The 20686-nt window shown below is 42.0% G+C and overlaps 2 protein-coding genes across 2 annotated transcripts in view; both read left to right on the top strand.

Moving 5' to 3' along the window:
• Window positions 1–3753: 3753 nt before the first annotated feature.
• LOC112223184 (GPN-loop GTPase 2) lies at window positions 3754–15627 on the top strand. The gene is given in 7 exon segments (XM_042304384.1): window positions 3754–3783; window positions 5711–5867; window positions 6049–6209; window positions 6511–6594; window positions 6596–6642; window positions 14962–15006; window positions 15008–15627. Coding segments are annotated over 7 exon segments (549 nt in total). The 3' UTR covers window positions 15033–15627.
• Window positions 15628–15705: 78 nt separating this feature from the next.
• Window positions 15706–20686, top strand: part of LOC112223182 (AT-rich interactive domain-containing protein 1A) — a 33214-nt gene continuing 28233 nt past the window's right edge. Inside the window, exon 1 of the mRNA XM_042304426.1 lies at window positions 15706–15834. The gene's annotated coding sequence lies outside the window, so the exon portion shown is untranslated. The remainder of the gene's footprint in view (window positions 15835–20686) is intronic.

Here is a 20686-nt window from a genome sequence, read left to right as displayed (position 1 = left end):
TTTTACAATTGTGTTCTTTTTCCACCACTGGTGTTAACTAGCAAAATTATAAAAATGTGCATATTAATTTAAAGATGTTAGTCCGTAAAAGATGTTTACACGTATCTGCGCTAACCTGGCTAGTTTCCCATGGTAGGTATAATTTGTGGAACGTTTCATCAGGAATCTGTTAAAACACTTCGTATATAACAAAGATGCCAACGAACACATACAAAAGTAGCATGATCAATTCACCTAGCTAACTAGCTGCCGAATAGGCATCAACTCACCACGTAGCTTATTATTGTTTGTCCATGGACATCTTTCAGAAAAAACGTGGTGTGGAAAAACTCAACAAAGTTGCCCGCTCCCTACCTGGTATTCTATGCTGCCGCTATACGACTTTGTGTTGTTTGTTGGCAACCTTGTTATTTACGAAGTTGTTGGAACATTTAAAAAAAAAATTTTTTTTATGAACAACAAATCAATACATAAAGCACATGAGGGAACACAAGCATACATAGATTACAAACAATGGACAATCGCGCTAGGGGGTACAATATCACATTACAATTACACAAGGACCTTAAGGGACATACATATACTTACAATTCTAACAGCTTTTTTGTTAGTAGAGCATTTAACCGTCTTAAAATACAGTTCAATTTCTTTTTGTAGGGTACGAAAATGTGGTTTTCTGTTTGTAAATTTACATTTGTGTATATGAAATTTGGCCAAAAGAATAATGAAATTAATTACATAAAAATGATTCTGCTTATTTCTATTGTATGTCAAGAATCCAAACAGTACATCTCTCCACAATAGTGTAAAATCTTCATAAATGTGTTCAATTATAAACCTACTGATGTCTTGCCACAGTTTTCTTACATGCATACAATGCCAAAAACGATGCACAACTGTTTCTGGGTGGTCATTACAAAAGGAGCAATTGGAGTTGATGTTTTCCTTGAACTTCTTCATATAGTGGTTGGCAGGATAATATTTATGAATAATTTTAAAGGAAACTTCCTTAATTTTGTTAACAAGTAGGTATGTGTGTGGCAACATCCAAACTTTTTTCCAACAGATATTATCAATAAATCCATTCCAATAAGGCATGACATAAGGTATAGATACAACATCCTGCTGAAACAAGGATCGTATCGCTCTGTTGTTGAATGGACCAAAAGAGAAACAAATCTTTCCTACTGATGAGTCAACAGGGTCAATAGAAGGTAGGCTCTGAGGGTCAGGTCTTGACATGTTCCTGAATAACATAGCAACACCTGAGGGAATGGCATCTAAAACAATTGCAAAATCTTTAGGTGTTACAGGGACCTTGTAAAGTGATAAGAATTCTTTATAACTGAGTAAAAGACCCTCTGCCAGTTGGCTCACCAATAGGATATTATTTCTGAACCAATATTCTAAAAACAGAGAGGTATTTTTATACAATATATCCCGATTATTCCATATATAATATCTGTGTGGAGAAAAATTGTGTTTATAAATTAAGGACCATGACAAGAAAACCTGCCGATGAAAAGCAGAAAGTTTCACTGGAACTTTGTCAATATTATAATTGCAAAACAACATGAAGTTAAGGCCACCAAAAGTAGAGAAGACATGATGAGGAATAAAATTCCAGATAGAAGTGGGTCTTCTTAGGAATTGTTTTATCCAATTGATCTTGAAAGTATTATTTAAAGTAGTAAAATCCAGAAAATTCAGTCCACCATTCTCATAAGTGTTCATTACAACAGTTTTCCTAATGTAATGGGTACGGTTTCTCCAAAGAAAGTTGAAAAGCATCTGGTCTATCTCCTTGCTTATTTTACGGTCAAGATATAAAGATAGAGCACCATATGTTAGTCTAGAGATACCTTCAGCCTTGGTTATTAGGACTCTACCTTTTAAAGATAAGTCCCTCTGTAGCCATTGATTTAGATTCTTCAGTTTTTTTTTAATAAGAGTGTTAAAATTTAGTAAGCCTCTAGACTTCTGATCCTTTGTAATGGTTATGCCTAAATATGTAAGTTCTTCTTTTACTGGAATACCATAATATGAAGGTGTCACACAATCTTTGACAGCCATGAGTTCACATATCTTAATGTTAAGATATAGACCAGACGCTTTGGAAAAGGATTGTATCACATTGATCGATATGGGAATTTGGTTAGCGTCTTTCAGAAAAAGTGTAGTATCGTCAGCCAGCTGGCTTATAATAATTTCTTTACCAGCTATGGAAATACCTTGTACAGGACTATTATTTAAAGAATTTGCAAGAAGTTGGGTGATTAATAAAAACAGGTACAGAGAGATAGGACAACCTTGCCTAATTCCTCTCTTTAACTCAAATCTAGGTGAGGTGCCATATTTCAATTTGATAGAGCTGTTACCATTTGCATAGAGAGTCTTAATAGCCTTACAGAAAAAATCCCCAAAGCCAAGTCTCTCAAGGGAGTGGAAGAGAAACTGATGCTCTACTGTGTCAAATGCTTTATAAAAATCTAAAAAATAATATGAAGCTATCCTCAGTTATTAGGTCTGAGTAGTCAAGTACGTCTAATACTAGTCTGACATTGTTAGAAATATGTCTGTTCCTCATGAAGCCAGACTGTGTTTCATCAATGATTGCGTCCAGGACTTCTTTAATTCTTTTTGCAAGTAGTGAGGCTAATATCTTATAGTCATTATTAAGAAGACAAATTGGACGCCAGTTATCGATGAGCAGCACTTCTTTTTTTAGGCGTAGGTATCAGTGTTATTAACCCCTGACTCATTGTAGGAGGGAGAACATTGTTTTTAATACTCTCTAAAAAGACTTCAAATAGGAAGGAGCTACTTGTTGTAATTCCATCAACACCTGGTGATTTATTGTTCTTTAGATGTTTGATGTTTGACCCCTTTGGGTCACAAAATACCAAAGGTATTTTTCATTGTAGTGACACCAGCAGAGCGTTCAGATCCATGGGAAAGCCAAATATCGTTGCCCCACTGTGACCTCCAGAAGTTGGCATCAGCAGAAATTGAGTGAGACTCTTGAAAAAAGCTAAAATCTGTTCGAAATTGTTTAGCAAATAAAAATAAGGCCTTGCGCTTCACACTGTTTCGTAACCCCCTAGCATTAAGAGATAATATAGACAAAGACAAAACAACAAAGATTATATAAAAGTATAAACTGTAGTAGGCTGAGTCAAAGAAGTAGGAGCAGTGAACGTAAACGACAAGGAACCGAGATCTGCACCATTTAAGTCAATTTAAAGTGAAAATAGCTTATTCCATAACCTTTGAAATTCAACTCAACTGGAAATTATGTTCAAGACCAAACCAAGGGTTCTTGTAGTAAGAGAGACTAAAAACCCTCTTTAGTGTAATCAGGAACTATTCTGAGAAATAAAACAACAAATAATAATTTAAATAAAAGGGTACCTACTATATTAAGTACATATGAAAACTGATCATAAAATAATTGAATAACAAAATGTTTTACATATAAACGTTCCTAAGACCTTTTTGGAAATAAGTATTAATAACTAAATAGAACAATAACCGTGTAAAGTCAGAGCAGACCTGTATGCCATTTAAAACAGCATCTTAGTTACTGTATACATAAAACATAAATTCAGCTTTCAATCTTCTTCGTAAGTTTGTAAACAAAATAGGACTTCTGGTCATACAAGAACAAACTAATGAATTGAAATACCTGAGTATTCCTGTAAAATAGTCACCTGATGCTTGTTAGGTAAACCACATAAGGAAAATGAGAATACCATGGCTGAAACCATCAACCTGTTCCTTCTGGTGAGATTTTAGGGAGGAATATGGATTTCTGAACCGTTGATGAAACCTCGTCCTCCTACGAAGTAAGCAGCCTTCCCCTCACTTCGTGCTATCTTGATCGTTGGCCACAACTTGTTCCTTCTTTCTATGTCTTCCGGGCTGAGATGCTCGGCGAAACGCATACCATGGCTCTGAAGGAAGGCGTTCTTCCTAGCAGCTTTCCAGACAGCATCCCTGTAGAATCTGGTAGTGAATAGGATGATGATACCCCTGGGTCTTGAATCGCTTTGCTGTTGCTTCTTGCCGAGGCGATGTACAACGTCGATGGTATCACCAACTTTGTTCTTCTCTGCAGGCAAAACGTCTTGGCAGATACGGATAGCCTCTCCTCGCACATCTTCCTTCTCCACCTCTGGCAAGCCGTAGAGTCTCAGGTTCCATTTTCTTGTGTATTGTTCCAGATCATTGAGACGTCTATGGTAGACATTGTTATTCTTTTCCACCCTTTCCACATTTTTTAAAACTTTTGCCACTCTCGTTTTCACATCATTAATTTCACCACATGCAAACTCCACAGTCTTTTCAAGCCTTCGATAACCATGGTGTTCGCACCTACCATTTTCTCAATGGTGTCACACCTGGAGTTGATGAGTAAGGAGAGGGTAGCCACGATGTCAGAGTTCATGTTGGGTTTTTGGAGGGTGGAGGTTTGCACGGAGTAACCGGTAAAGAGGGGAATTCGTCATCTTCAGCATTCGAAAGCATGATATTATCCATAGGCCAAGTGTAGTTATGGCAGTTGTCTATAAGCACGTTTCTCTCTTGTTGATTAGCAATAGAACGGCTAACTTTTTCCTTTCTTTTTTTGTCACGACTTTGCATGGACATGCTGAAATAAATGATCCAATTATCATTCCAGTCACAGGAAAGGTCTTATATCTTGAACAAATAAAGATAATAATGACTAAACTTTTTTTTTTTTTTTAATTTTTCACAATCTTTCTGAAGTTTGGTACGGAGCTCGGTAAAAAAGCGTCTGTTCAAGCAGCCATCTTGGCACCGTCCCGTTGTTGGAACATTCCACATATTATACCCGCTCGGTCCACGTCGGGATCCCAAGGAGTGCACGTTTTGGTTGTTGCCTTAACACTACACAGCCGATACAAATCCTGATGATTCGTTGATGTTTTTTTCAACGCCTGCTGATTATTAGAATCAGTTGTGTAGTGTTATGGCAAAACCCAAAACGTGCACTCCTTGGGGTCCTGAGGACCGAGTTTGGGAAACCCTGCGCTTGGCCCATAATAGCTGATGATACGCTCATCTCCGTTCTCTTTAATTGAGGCGGATGTTGTTGTTGCTAGCGAAAGTTATCAAAACTCAACTCCGCTAATAATTTAGCCTAATTTAAGAAATGTATTGTTTGCTGTATTGATGGAGAATTTGGGACGTTGACAAGTAGCTATTTGTATTGGTGTTTATGGGCTTGTGCTTTATTTGTGTTGAGTCATAGGGCCTAGAGGTTGTGCTCATATCACTGAAAAGTTCTAATAACCTGAGCAGCAGTGCACCAGTCAATGGGCTGTGACATTAACGGGCAAAATCAGTGAGGGAGGAGCGCCCTTCTCAAATCGAACAGCATGGTTCATTGTTCAGAAACGCATCCCTTTCCACAAAATATGTTTGAATTTTCAAACTAGTTTTCATTGGGAAGGCAGATAACGCGTTTTTATTAAAAGCAATCACTTTTGCTTTTAATAAAAGTATAAGCCAACTCATTACTCCACATGCTTTATAATCTAGCCTAGGCTTTGAACAGGGCACCCGGCTCACCTCCGAGGGGGCAGCCAGTTTCAAGAATGAATGTCATCACATTTCACCCGAGATAACCTGAGCCATATAATTGAATCCCTGCACTCTCACTAACACTCCCTCTTTAAACACTCAGCTGACTATAGTGCACCTTGTGGACTCTCATTACTGCGCTGACCCAGCTACGTTCATCTCGGTCTTGTGCACCTCCCTGTCCACCATGCTACACGTGGAGCTACCCCACGTCAACATCCTCTCCAAGATGGACCTCATCGAGCAGTACAGCAAACTAGGTGAGATGCTAACCATGTGTATGTGACCAATAACATTTGATTTGATGAGACGTCCTGAGTGATGATGAATATGGGCGTTGTATGGCTATATTCCCACAGTTTGACTCAGAAGTGTTTGATTTGACAGTTTGTCTTTTAGCTGGGGGATTTAGTTCATTTTTGCACTTTGTCTCTGGGATAGCTTTCAACCTGGACTTCTACACAGATGTTATGGACCTGACATATCTGCTGGATCACTTGGCTGCTGACCCTTTCTTTAGGAAGTTCCTCAAACTAAATGAGAAATTCGCAGGGGTCATACAAGACTACAGTCTTGTCTCTTTTGTGCCTTTCAATGTGCAGGTGAGACTTTGCTGCTACCTTTTTGAAGTTCACTGGTTCTTGGGCATCTGCTGGTTCTGGGTCATATTTATTATGGGACATAAAGTTCAGTACCTCTCTGTTTCAGATATTTTTATTCCACTTCGTGCCTACTAGTGAACACAACCTTGACAACACTTTGTCTAAACTCATAATAAATACTGGTCCATTTTAGAAGGTGAGGTAAGGGTAAAACACTGTAGTCTCAAACTGGAGGATGAAGCTTGCGTTTATATTTTTTGCTACTTATCCACTGACATCCTGCACTTTGCTCTATCTCCAGGACAGGGAGAGTATGACGCAGGTCCTGCGGACAGTGGACAAAGCCAACGGCTGCTGCTTCTGAGACCTGGAGGAGAGGAACCTGGCATGCAATCATGTCAGCCACTGTGGGAGCAGACTTTCAGTTCACCTTGTATCCTTTACTCACAGCTGCTATTTTGATTTATGTGTTTGTTATTAACCAGTCTACTTCACATGCGCAACCTATGAAACAAATCAATTTGAAATGTAAAAGGTTTTAAAGGCCCAGCTCAGTCCAAAACAAAATATACCTGCGTGTTATTTACATATATATATATACACTGCTCAAAAAAATAAAGGGAACACTAAAATAACACATCCTAGATCTGAATGAATGAAATATTCTTATTAAATTAATTATTAAACTTATTAAACTTTTTTCTTTACATAGTTGAATGTGCTGACAACAAAATCACACAAAAATTATCAATGGAAATCAAATTTATCAACCCATGGAGGTCTGGATTTGGAGTCACACTCAAAATTAAAGTGGAAAACCACACTACAGGCTGATCCAACTTTGATGTAATGTCCTTAAAACAAGTCAAAATGAGGCTCCGTAGTGTGTGTGGCCTCCACGTTCATGTATGACCTCCCTACAACGCCTGGGCATGCTCCTGATGAGGTGATGGATGGTCTCCTGAGGGATCTCCTCCCAGACCTGGACTAAAGCATCCGCCAACTCCTGGACAGTCTGTGGTGCAACGTGGCGTTGGTGGATGGAGCGAGACATGATGTCCCAGATGTGCTCAGTTGGATTCAGGTCTGGGGAACGGGCGGGCCAGTCCATCGCATCAATGCCTTCCTCTTGCAGGAACTGCTGACACACTCCAGCCACATGAGGTCTAGCATTGTCTTGCATTAGGAGGAACCCAGGGCCAACCGCACCAGCATATGGTCTCACAAGGGGTCTGAGGATCTCATCTCGGTACCTAATGGCAGTCAGGCTACCTCTGGCGAGCACATGGAGGGCTGTGCGCCCCCCCCAAAGAAATGCCACCCCACACCATGACTGACCCACCGCCAAACCGGTCATGCTGGATGTTGCAGGCAGCAGAACGTTCTCCACGGCGTCTCCAGACTCTGTCACGTCTGTCACATGTGCTCAGTGTGAACCTGCTTTCATCTGCGAAGAGCACAGGGCACCAGTGGTGAATTTGCCAATCTTGGTGTTCTCTGGCAAATGCCAAACGTCCTGCACCTGTGGACGTCGGGCCCTCATCCCACCCTCATGGAGTCTGTTTCTGACCGTTTGAGCAGACACATGCACGTTTGTGGTCTGCTGGAGGTCATTTTGCAGGGCTCTGGCAGTGCTCCTCCTTGCACAAAGGCGGAGGTAGCGGTCCTGCTGCTGGGTTGTTGCCCTCCTACGGCCTCCTCCACGTCTCCTGATGTACTGGCCTGTCTCCTGGTAGCGCCTCCATGCTCTGGACACTACGCTGACAGACACAGCAAACCTTCTTGCCACAGCTCGCATTGATGTGTCATCCTGGATGAGCTGCACTACCTGAGCCACTTGTGTGGGTTGTAGACTCCGTCTCATGCTACCACTAGACTGAATGCACCACCAGCATTCAAAAGTGACCAAAACATCAGCCAGGAAGCATAGGAACTGGGAAGTGGTCTGTGGTCACCACCTGCAGAACCACTCCTTTATTGGGGGTGTCTTGCTAATTGCCTATAATTTCCACCTGTTGTCTATTCCATTTGCACAACAGCATGTGAAATGTATTGTCAATCAGTGTTGCTTCCTAAGTGGACAGTTTAATTTCACAGAAGTGTGATTGACTTGGATTTACATTGTGTTGTTTAAGTGTTCCCTTTATTTTTTTGAGCAGTGTATATACATACATACATACATACATACATACATACATACATACATACATACATACATACATACATACATACATACATACATACATACATACATACGGTACCAGTGAAAAGTTTGGACACCTACTCATTCAAGGGTTTTCCTTTATTTTTACTATTTTATGCATTGTAGAATGTTAGTGATGACAAACAATGAAATAACACACATGGAATCATGTAGTAACTAAAAAAGTGTTAAACAAATCAAAATATATTTGAGATTCTTCAAAGTAGCCACCCTTTGCCTTGATGACAGCTTTGCACACTCTTGGCATTCCCTCAGCCAGCTTTACCTGGAATTATTTTCCAACAGTTTTGAAGCACTTTGGCTGCTTTTCCTTAACTCTGCGGTCCAACCAGCTTCATGAGGTAGTCACCTGTAATGCACTTCAATTAACAGGTGTACCTTGTTAAAAGGAAATGTGTGGAATTTCTTCCCTTCTTAATGCATTTGAGCCAATCAGTTGTGTTGTGACAAGGTAGGGGTGGTATACAGAAGATAGCCCTATTTGGTAAAAGGCCAAGTCCATAGTATGGCAAGAACTGCTCAAATAAGAAAAGAGAAATGACAGTCCACCATTACTTTAAGACATAAAGGTCATTAAATCCTGAAAAATTAAGAAACTTTGAAAGTATATTTAAGTGCAGTCGTGAAAACCAAAAAACACCACTGTTCCTAGGCCGTCATTGAAAATAAGAATTTGTTCTTAACTGACTTGCCTAGTTAAATAAAGGTAAAAGAAAAAAAGCGATATGATGAAACTGGCTCTCATGAGGACCGCCACAGGAAACGAAGACCCAGAGTTACCTTTGCTGCTGAGGATAAGTTCATTAGAGTTACCAGCCTCAGATTGCAGCCCAAATAAATGCTTCATAGTGTTCAAGTAACAGACACATCTCAATATCAACTGTTCTGGGGAGACTGTGTGAATCAGGCCTTCATGTTTGAATTGCTGCAAAGAAACCACTAATAAAGGACACCAATAAGAAGAGTCTTGCTTGGGCCAAGAAACACGAGCAATGGACATTAGACTGGTGTAAATCTATCCTTTGGTCTGATTTGAGAGGTTTGGTTCCACCTGCCATGTCTTTGTGAGACGCAGAGTAGGTGAACGGATGGTTCCCACCATGAAGCATGGAAGAGGAGGTATGATGGTGTAATGGGTGCATTGCTGGTGACACTGTGGTTTATTTAGAATTCAAGGCACACTTAACCAGCATGGCTACCACAGCATTCTGCAGTGATACACCATCCCATCTGCTTTGCGCTTAGTGGGACTATCGTTTTTCAACAGGACAATGACCCAAAACACGCCTCCAGGCTGTGTAAGGACTATTTGACCAAGGAGAGTGATGGAGTGCTGCATCAGATGACCTAGCCTCCACAATCACCTGACCTCAACCCAATTGAGATGGTTTGGGATGAGTTGGACCGCAGAGTGAAGGAAAAGCACCCAACAAGTGCTCATATGTAGGAACTCCTTCAAGACTGTTGGAAAAACATTCCTCATGAAGCTGGTTGAGAGAATGCCAAGAGTGTGCAAAGCTGTCGTCAAGGCGGAGGGTGGCTACTTTAAAGATTCTCAAATATAACATTTTGTTTAACACTTTTTTTGTGTACATGATTCCATATGTGTTATTTCATAGTTTTGATGTCTTCACTATTATACTACAATGTAAAAATAAAGAAAAACCCTTGAATGAGTAGATGTGTCCACATTTTTGACTGGTACTGTATGTCAATAAAATATTTCTGGTCCATTTTAAAGGTGGAAGATACTCCACATATTTCCACACTGAGGTTGGAATAGTACTGTAAAATTTTGATAATACCCTTTTAATGTACGAGCTGTTTGAATAGACCACCTGAAATTTCAGCTTGTTTTGATGGGATGGAAGGTCTGCCTGGTGACATCACATGGTGGTTAATTAGTTATTATATAACAGGTGGGTCTAATACTGGATGCTGATTGGTTAAAACTGCATTCCAGTCAGTGTCTATTCAACAAGTTACCACTGGCTAAAGCTATGATGTTGAAATGCCTATTTACTCTGTTCCATCTCACTGCTCAATCCAGTGTCTCATCAGCCCAGCCAGACAATTTATAAACTTGATCTCCACTGTAAAAGCATAAAAACAATATTGCCTATTTCTTTTAGGATAGCATTTGGTTTTCAATAATGGAAATTTGCTGTCCATCTCTCTGATATTTGCAACATTGTTTCAATATTGACATTTAATCTCCAGCAGTCCCATAGTAATGAACTTTCAGGGGTGGGGACGAGACGGGCAGCCAACTTTTCTCAGCCAGTCTATCATGAGTCGGCATCATTTATATGGATATATACAAAGTAATGTCAACAGAAAACAGGTGAAATGAAATGCAGCTAGTTTGCGGTCTTTTCAGCTTCAGTTTGAAGTGATTGTTTCTTTTTTAGTATAACGTTTGTTTAACTAGGCAAGTCAGTTAAGAACAAATAATATTTTACAATGAAGGCCTACCCCGGCCAAACCCTAACCCGGACAACGCGTTAGGCTAACTCCTGAACAACAGTGTTCTGACGAGAGCACATTTTCTATGCCATGTTAAATTGATCATCATTAGCTTAGTGTTATGAATGTATCCAGATAAATGTCACAAAAAAACAGCTTAAGCAAATGCAGCTACTTTGCTGTTATTATGGCTGCGCTGTTTGACGTGACTAAGTTAGCTGTAGTTGGCTATCAAGCAAGGGATAAGAACGTTGCCAGCCAGTATGGCAATAGAACGACTGGGTCGCATCCATTGATACAGAACAAAAAGATTTAATGACTTGGGGAGCAAAGCCTAGATTTGTGTCCGGACTATATCTCGTGGAAGGATAAATGGTATGAATAAATTAATCCCCCAATTTAAAAACAAATATCATTTTAATAAGTTGGTAAACCGTTGTATAAAAGTGATAATGCCCTTGAAGGTGGTGTTTGGAGGATATATTGGCATGGTTTGCCGACTTCGTCTCGGGCCTAACAACACCTTGCCAATCTACTCTCCAAATCAAATGTTATTTGTCACATGCGCCAAATACAACAGGTTACAACCTGTACAAACTTCCAGTGCAATGCTTACTTACAAGCCCTTAACCAACAATGCAGTTTTAAGAAAAGAAAAGTGTTAAGTAAACAATAGAAAAAGTAAAAGTAACAAATAATTAGAGGGCAGCAGTAAAATAACAATAGCGAGGCTATATACAGGGGGTACCGGTACAGAGTCAATGTACGGGGGCACCGGTTAGTCGAGGTAATATGTACATGTAAGTGGAGTTAAAATGAGGATGTACGGATGATAAACAGTAAGAGCCGTGTAAAAGAGGGGGGTGGTAATGCAAATAGTCTGGGTAGCCATTTGATTAGCTGTTCAGGGATCTTATGGCTTAGGAGTAGAACCTGAAGTATTTTGGACCTAGACTTAGTGCTCCGGTACCGCTTGCCGTGCGGTAGCAGAGAGAACAGCCTGTGACTAGGGTGGCTGGAGTCTCTGACAATTTTTAGGGCCATCCTCTGACACTGCCTGCTATAGAGGTCCTTGGATGGCAGTATGCTTGGCCCCAGTGATGTACTTGGCCGTATGCACTACCCTCTGTAGTGCCTTGCGGTCAGAGGCAGAGCAGTTGCCATACCAGGCAGTGATTCTCTCACTGGGGCAGTTGTATAACTTTTTGAGGATCTGAGGACCCATGCCAATTCTTTTCAGTCTCCTGAAGGGGAATAGGCTTTGTCGTGCCCTCTTTATGACTGTCTTGGTGTGTTTGGACCATGATAGTTTTTTGGTGATGTGGACACCAAGGAACTTGAAGCTCTCAACCTGCTCCACTATAGCCCTGTCGATGAGAATCGGGGCGTGCTCGGTCCTCCTTTTCTTGTAGTCCAAAATCATCTCCTTTTGTCTTGATCACGTTGAGGAGAGGTTGTTGTCCTGGCACCACACGGCCAGGTCTTAGCCTATAGGGAGGAGGTCAGTCTCGTCATTGATCAGGCCTCCCACTGTTGTGTCATCAGCAAACTTAATGATGTTGTTGGAGTCGTGCCTGGCCATGCAGTCATGAGCGAACAGGGAGTACAGGAGGGGACTGCACACGCACCACTGAGTTGTCCCCATGTTGAGGATCAGCGTGGCGGATGTGTTGTTACCTACCTACCCTTACCATCTTGGTGTGACCCGTTGGGAAGTCCAGGATTCAGTTGCAGAGGGAGGTGTTTAGTCCCAGGGTCCTTAGCTTAGTGATGAGCTTTGGTGTTGAATGCTGAGCTGTACTCAATGAAGAGCATTCTCACATAGGTGTTCCTTTTGTCCAGGTGGGAAAGGGCAGTGCGGAGTGCATTATAGATTGCATCATCTGTGGATCTGTTGGGACAGTATGCAAATTGGAGTGAGTCTAGGGTTTCTGGGATAATGGTTTTGATGTGAGCCATGACCAGCCTTTCAAAGCACTTCATCGCTACAGATGTGAGTGTTACGGGTCGGTAGTCATTTAGGCAGGTTACCTTAGTGTTCTTGGGCACAGGGACTATGGTGGTCTGCTTGAAATATGTTGGTATTACAGACTCAATCAGGCACAGGTTGAAAAGCGCATGCTCAGATTACCGTCCTGGTAATCCGTCTGGCCCAGCGGCTTTGTGAATGTTGACCTGTTTAAAGGTCTTACTCACATTGGCTGCGAGAGCGTGATCACACAGTCGTCCGGAACAGCTGATTCTCTCATACGTTTCAGTGTTACTTGCCTCGAAGCGAGCATAAAGTAATTTAGCTCGTCTGATATGGTAGTGTCACTGGGCAGCTCGCGGCTGTGCTTCCCTTTGTAGTCTGTAATAGTTTGCAAGCCCTGTACGATTCAATCTTAGTACTGTATTGATACTTTGCCTGTTTGATGGTTCGTCGGAGGGCATAGCGGGATTTCTTATAAGCTTCCGGGTTAGTCTCCCGCTCCTTGAAAGCGGCAGCTGTACTCATTAGCTCAGTGTGGATGTTGCCTGTAAATCCATGGCTTCTGGTTGGGATATGTACGTACAGTCACTGTGGTGACAATGTCATTGATGCACTTATTGATGAAGCCAGTGACTGATGTGGTGTACTCAATGCCATTGGAAGAATCCCGGAACATATTCCAGTCTGTGCTAGCAATACAGTCCTGTAGGTAATTATCTGCTTCATCTGACCACTTTTCTATTGACCGAGTCACTGGTGCATCCTGCTTTAATTTTTGCTTGTAAGCATGAATCAGGAGGATAGAATTATGGTCAGATTTGACAAATGGCGTGCGAGGGAGAGCTTTGTATGCGTCTCTGTGTGGAGTAAAGGTTGTCTAGAGTCCCCCCTCCCCCTCTGGTTGCACATTAACATGCTGGTAGAAATGAGGTAAAACGGATTTAAAGTCCCAGACTCCGCCTCTGGATGAGCGTTTTCCTGTTTGCTGAAGGCAATATACAGCTCATTGAGTGCGGTCTTAGTGCCAGCATTGGTTTGTGGTGGTATATAGACAGCTATGAAAAATATAGATGTAAACTCTCTTGGTAAATAGTGTGGTCTACGGCTTATCTTGTGACAAGGCTCTACTTCAGGTGAGCAAAACCTCCAGATTTCCTTAAATTTCATGCACCAGCTGTTGTTTACAAATGTACATAGACCGCCACCCCTTGTCTAACCAGAGGCGGCTGTTCTATCCTGCGTGCTCGTAGTTCGTCTATTTTATTGTCCAGTGATTGTATGTTGGCTAATAGGACTGATGGTAAAGGCAGATTACCCACTCGCAAGTCTGATCCTTCCAAGGCACCCAGACCTACGTCCCTGATATCTGTGTCTCTTTCTCCTGCGAATGACGGGGATAAGGGCCTTGTCGGGTGTCTGGAGTAAATGCGTTGCGTCCGACTCGTTAAATAAAAAAATCTTGAAGTACGGGTGGGTAATCGCTGTCCTGAAATCTAGAAGCCCTTTTCGGTGATAAGAGAGGGTGGCAGAAACATGATGTACAAAATAAGTGACAAATAATGGGAAAAAACACACACAATAGCACGATTGGTTAGGGGACCGTAAAAAGGTAGCCATCTCCTCCGGCACCATTATCATTAATCCAAACACCGGCTTCTCGGGCATTATCACTTAAACAGCTAGTTTTACGGTTTCCCCTCCCCATTTAGACAACTCCCAGATAGTCCTCGCAAAATTCTTGCTTGAGAAATTGATATTTGCTAAGAATCTATTTTTGTTTTTATTTAAAAATTGTTTAAAAAAATAAACAATCTCAGTAAGGTACTTAATAGTTACCCAGAAAGGATTTTATATTGTGATACTAACTGTTGCATTTGGACCTTTTTTTTTAAGCAGTCTCTCAGCAAGTGATGACAATTATTTGGGTTTGAATAGTGTGTTCTGTTCTTAACAGATCTGCCTGTAGAGTGCTGCCTACCATAGATGACTGGTCTACACTCCTAAGGATTTCACTGTTAGTCTACACTTGTTGTTTACGGTGCATGTGACAAATATAATTTTGATTCGATTTTCTTAAATTTTACCCCTAGAACTCTAGGCGTGCAAGAGGGGTATGTTGGAGATGGTGAAAAGACTGGAGGAGGTGGTGATGGATCTGTAAATCACCAGACACCAATCAATGGATGCTGCTGACCTCCATGTTGCTTGCACTGTGCCAGCAAAGGACTGACAGTACATTTCTCCAGTGGAAGTGGTGTGTCAAACGCAGCAAATGCTATTCTTCTTTCGCTCTTTTCCTGAACACGTAAATGTTCACTCTTTTAGCTTGATATGGCTGGTTCTGGTTATATAGAGGAGAGAAAGGGTTAGAAGCATCAGACTGCAAACAGAATTCACACCAACTGCTTCTTACCCCACAATCCAAGAATTAGATCAGTCTGGGTTAAGAATTTGAATTGATATATCCTTGGCTTTGTGGCTGGGTTATAATTCCAGTGTTAGTACGGACTACAGTGTGTTGTTTAGTTGGATGCAAATGCTCATCTCTTATTCTGCCAGTGAAAAAGATGGACAAATCCAGGAGCTCTGGACTACAGAAAATTATTTACATTTTGTAATGAGAAATACCCTGGTGTGTGAGGGCAGTTTGGTCAGCCCTTCAGTCTGTACATTGGGTATGAATCCCTTTGCAGATCAGAAAAATCAACTGTTAATAAGTGTTTTTTAAATGAATAAAGTTTGAAGAGTTGGTCTTACATGCATGTACAACAGACATTTACAGATGTGCCCTCTTGTGTGTTTGTGTGGACCTATAGCTCTGTGTAATAGGTGCAGACCAGGAGAGGGTGAGGTGGACTATCTCAAACTGAGCCACATCTCCCTATCTACCCCAGACCTGTGACACATTTAGATGAGGCAGAGGGAGAATTCAGATTGGAGCTTGAGTCAGATCAGCAGCATAGGTACTGGTCCCTGGATGCAGCTGTTCCCTTCATTTCACTCCTGAATCTATTCAGGTACCTTTTGTTCTCCAACGGTGGCAGCTGATAGCCAACAGAAAGAAGCTCACAGGCGGATTAAAACAATAGACGTGTGCAACGTAGTAGGCAAGATTCTTAACCAGTCCTGATTTGGATGCTCGCTTTAAGGTTGTAAAATGATAGAGGTTTCAAATATACACTTATAACCACCTTGGTAAATCACCTAGCTCATAGAGTAGAGCTGTTTTCAAAACATGGAATGGAGTTCTATCTCCAAATTATTAGTCACACTGTCCTGATTTGTTGTCTGCCAACCTTTCAAAGATGTAGCTTAAATGGAACGAATGCTGCTGTACATCTAGAAAGGTAGAAGTAATCTTGACCTTCATATGCTCAGAAAACAGTTCATACCAGCAGTGTCCAGAGGCTTGTTGGGAAACCAATAAATAGATTAATGTTGATATGTTTTATCCATTGAGAATTGCTTTCTTGTTAACCTTTATTCCATGTAAAAACAATACACTGTCAGGATATTGGCAGTCAAAACTAACCCTACTTAGAGTCATCAATAAGTGCATCGATGACGTTGTCACCACAGTGACTGTACATACATACCCCAACCAGAAGCCATGGATTACAGGCAACATCCGCACTGAGCTAAAGGGTAGAGCTGCCACTTTCAAGGAGTGGGACTCCAACCCGGAAGCTTATAAGAAATCCCATTATGCCCTCCGACGAACCATCAAACAGGCAAAGAATCAATACAGGACTAAGATTGAATCGTACTACACCGGCTCTGATGCTTGTTGGATGTGGCAGGGCTTGCAAACTATTACGGACTACAAAGAGAAGCACAGTCCTGAGCTTCCCAGTGACAAAAGCCTACCAGACGAGCTAAATAACTTCTATGTGTGCTTCGAGGCAAGCAACACTGAAGCATGTATGAGAGCATCAGCTGTTCTTAAACAGGTCAACATTCACAAGGCCGCAGGGCCAGATAGATTACCAGAACGTGTACTCTGAGCATGCGCTGACCAACTGGCAGTCTTCACTGACATTTTCAACTTGTCCCTGACCTAGTCTGTAATACCAACATGTTTAAAGCAGACCATCATGGTCTCTGTGCCCAAGAACACTAAGGTAACCTGCCTAAATGATTACCGACCCGTAACACTCACGTCTGTAGCAATGAAGTGCTTTGAAAGGCTGGTCATGGCTCACATCAACACCATTATCCCAGAAACCCTAGACCCACTCCAATTTGCATACTACCCCAATCTCAATTGCACTCCACATTGCCCTTTTCCACCTGGACAAAAGGAACACCTATGTGAGAATGCTATTCATTGACTACAGTTCAGCGTTCAACACCATAGTGCCCCCAAAGCTCATCACTAAGGACGGACCCTGAGACTAAACACCTCCCTCTGCAACTGTCTCTGCTACCGCACGGCAAGCGGTACTGGAGCACCAAGTCGAGGTCCAAAAGGCACCGGCTTCTACCCCCAGCCATAAGACTCCCGAAAAGGTAATCAAATGGCTTCCCGAAATTTGATTTGATTAAAATACATGGCTGGTGAAGGAGACTGGACCAAGCATAACTCTGGCCTAATGTGACAATATACCTTTATTTAAAGTTATGTGTACTGAACAAAAATATAAAGGCAGCATGCAACAATTTCAAAGATATTACTGAGTTACAGTTCATATAAGGAAATCAGTCAATTGAAATAAATTAATTAGGCCCTAATCTATGGATTTCACATGACTGGGGAGGGCCGCAGTCATGGGTGGGCCTGCCCACACACTTGGGAGCCAGGCCCACCCATTGGGAAGCCAGGCCAAGCCAATTGGAATAATTTTTTCCCCCACAAACAGGCTTTATTACGGACATAAATACTCCTCAGTTGCATCAGCTGTCCGGGTGGCTGGTCTCAGATGATCCCTGTAGGTGAAGAAGCCGGATGTGGAGGTCCTGGGTTGGCGTGGTTACACGTGGTCTGTGCTTGTGAGGCCGGTTGGACGTACTGCCAAATTCTCTAAAACAACGTTGGAGGCGGCTTATGGTTGAGAACTGAACATTAAATTCTCTGGCAACAGCTCTGGTGGATATTCCTGTAGTCAGCATGCCAATTGCATGCTCCTTCAACATCTGTGGCATTGTGTTGTGACAAATGCACATTTTAGGGTGACCATTTATTGTCCCCAGCACAAAGTGCACCCATGTAATGAGCATGCTGTTTAATCGGCTTAGGCCACACCTGTTGAGGTGGTGGATTATCTTGGCAAAGGAGAAATGTTATTTTACAGGGATGTAAACAAATTTGTGCACAAGATTTGAAAGAAATAAGCATTTTTGTGCATATGGAAAGATTCTGGGATCTTTTATTTCAGCTCATGAAACCAACACTTTAAATGTTGCACTTTATATTTTTGTTAAGTATAAATAGGAGATCTTGGGTACTGTATTTGTACAAACTTATTTGTTTGAAGTTTCTTTCTGACCAGGAGATGGCACCAGTGTATCCAAATCCCCTTCCCAAGATCCCTTAAAAAATTATACTCCAGCTTTTACAGGTGGCCAAAGCAACAAAAAAAACTAAGTCAGGAGGGGAGAGGAAGCCACAGTAAATCTGTGTTTCTGCACAACTGGCCCTGTGTCTGTTCTCTGGGATGGGAAGGCCCTGCATGTCTTATGTATTAACAGTATAGTGGCTTTGAGAGAACGTGGACAATTCTTTCCATCTCTCCTCTGAGACCTTTTGTCCTTAGTGAAAGGTCAAAATCCTTCCAGGTTTTTCTGCTATTATTCCCTGGTATTAAAAATGGCCGTTTAAGATTGATATTTAGTATGGACCTCTATATAGATGCCTCTTCTCATATCAGTTGGGGATGTAGGCGCAGACACAGATGGTGCTAACGTTGGTAAAATAATGGCAGACTGTAGTACCTTGAAAGGTCATATCCCGACTGCCATTATTATCAAATCAAATGTTATTTGTTACATGCGCCGAATACAATAGTGAAATGCTTACTTATAAGCCCTTAACCAACAATGCAGTTTTAAGAAAAATACCTCAAAATATAAGAAATAGAAGTAACAAATAATTAAAGAGCAGCAGTAAAATAACAATAGCGAGACTATATAGAGGGGGTACCGGTACGGAGTCAATGTGCGGGGGCACCGGTTAGTCTTAAGTAATATGTACATGTAGGTAGAGTTATTAAAGTGACTATGCATAGATAATAACAGAGAGTAGCAGCGGCGTAAGGGGGGTTAGATTAGATCTTATGGCTTGGGGGTAGAAGCTGTTTAGAAGCCTCTTGGACCTATACTTTGAGCTCTGGTACCCCCTGCCGTGCGGTAGCAGAGAGAACAGTCTATGACTAGGGTGGCTGGAGTCTTTGACCCTTGCCAAGTCTTTTCAGTCTCCTGAGGGGGAATAGGTTTTGTCGTGCCCTCTTTATGACTGTCTTGGTGTGCTTGGACCATGTTAGTTTGTTGATGTGGACACCAAGGAACTTGAAGCTCTCAACCTGTTCCACTACAGCCCTGTCAATGAGAATGGGGGCGTGCTCCTTTTCCTGTAGTCCATAATCATCTCCTTTGTCTTGATCACGTTGAGGAAGAGGTTGTTGTCCTGGCACCACACGGTCAGGTTTCTGACCTCTTCCCTATAGGCTGTATCGTCGTTGTCGGTGATCAGGCCTACCACTGTTGTGTCATCAGCAAACTTAATGATGATGTTGGAGTCATGCCTGGCCGTGCAGTCATGAGTGAACAGGGAGTACAGGAGGGGACTGAGCACGCACCCCTGAGGGGGCCCACATGTTGAGGATCAGTGTGGCGGATGTGTTGTTACCTACCCTTACCACCTGGGGGCGGCCCATCAGGAATTCCAGGATCAAGTTGCAGAGGGAGGTGTTCAGTCCCAGGGTCCTTAGCTTAGTGATGAACTTTGAGGGCACTATGATGTTGATCGCTGAGTTGTTGTCAATTAATAGCATTCTCACATAGGTGTTCCTTTTGTCCAGGTGGGAAAGGGCAGTGTGGAGTGCAATAGAGATTGCATCATCTGTGGATCTGTTGAAGCGGTATGCAAATTGGAGTGGGTCTAGGGTTTCTGGGATAATGGTGTTGGTGTGAGCCATGACCAGCCTTTCAAAGCACTTCATTGCTACAGATGTGAGTACTATGGGTCAGTAGTCATTTAGGCAGGTTACCTTAGTGTTCTTGGGCACAGGGACTATGGTGGTCTGCTTGAAACATGTAGGTATTACAGACTCAGAAAGGAAGAGGTTAAAAATGTCAGTGAAGACACTCGCCAGTTGGTCAGCGCATGCACGGAGTACACATCCTGTAATCTGTCTGGCCCTGCGGCCTTGTGAATATTGACCTATTTGAATGGTCTTACTCACATTGGCTGCGGGGAGCGTGATCACCGAAAATAACTTCTAGACATCAGAACAGCAATTACTCACTGCGGGCTACAAGAAACTTTTTTCCTTTAATGAGTCCGACGAGTAGGATTTACTGATTTACTGGAATAGACCCATATCCCCGTAATTTGTTTGAATAAAAGGGTCCGCGGAAGGTCACTTCCTTCTGAGAATCCATAAGCGAGCGAGTAAACTCCCACTGCCATCCGTTCTTCTTGCTAACGTGCAATCATAAAATGTATGACCTACGATTTATGATTATCCTACCAACGGGACATTAAAAACTGTAATATCTTATGTTTCACCGAGACGTGGCTGAACGATGATACAGATAAAATAGACCTGTCGAGATTTTCCATTCACCGCAGAACAGAGAATCTGGTAAGACAAGGGG

Source organism: Oncorhynchus tshawytscha, linkage group LG23 (genome assembly GCF_018296145.1).
Source record: "Oncorhynchus tshawytscha isolate Ot180627B linkage group LG23, Otsh_v2.0, whole genome shotgun sequence".
Classification (NCBI taxonomy): Eukaryota; Metazoa; Chordata; class Actinopteri; order Salmoniformes; family Salmonidae; genus Oncorhynchus; species Oncorhynchus tshawytscha.
The sequence above is the reverse complement of the archived record's forward strand: the minus strand, read 5'-3'. Positions and strand labels throughout refer to the sequence as shown.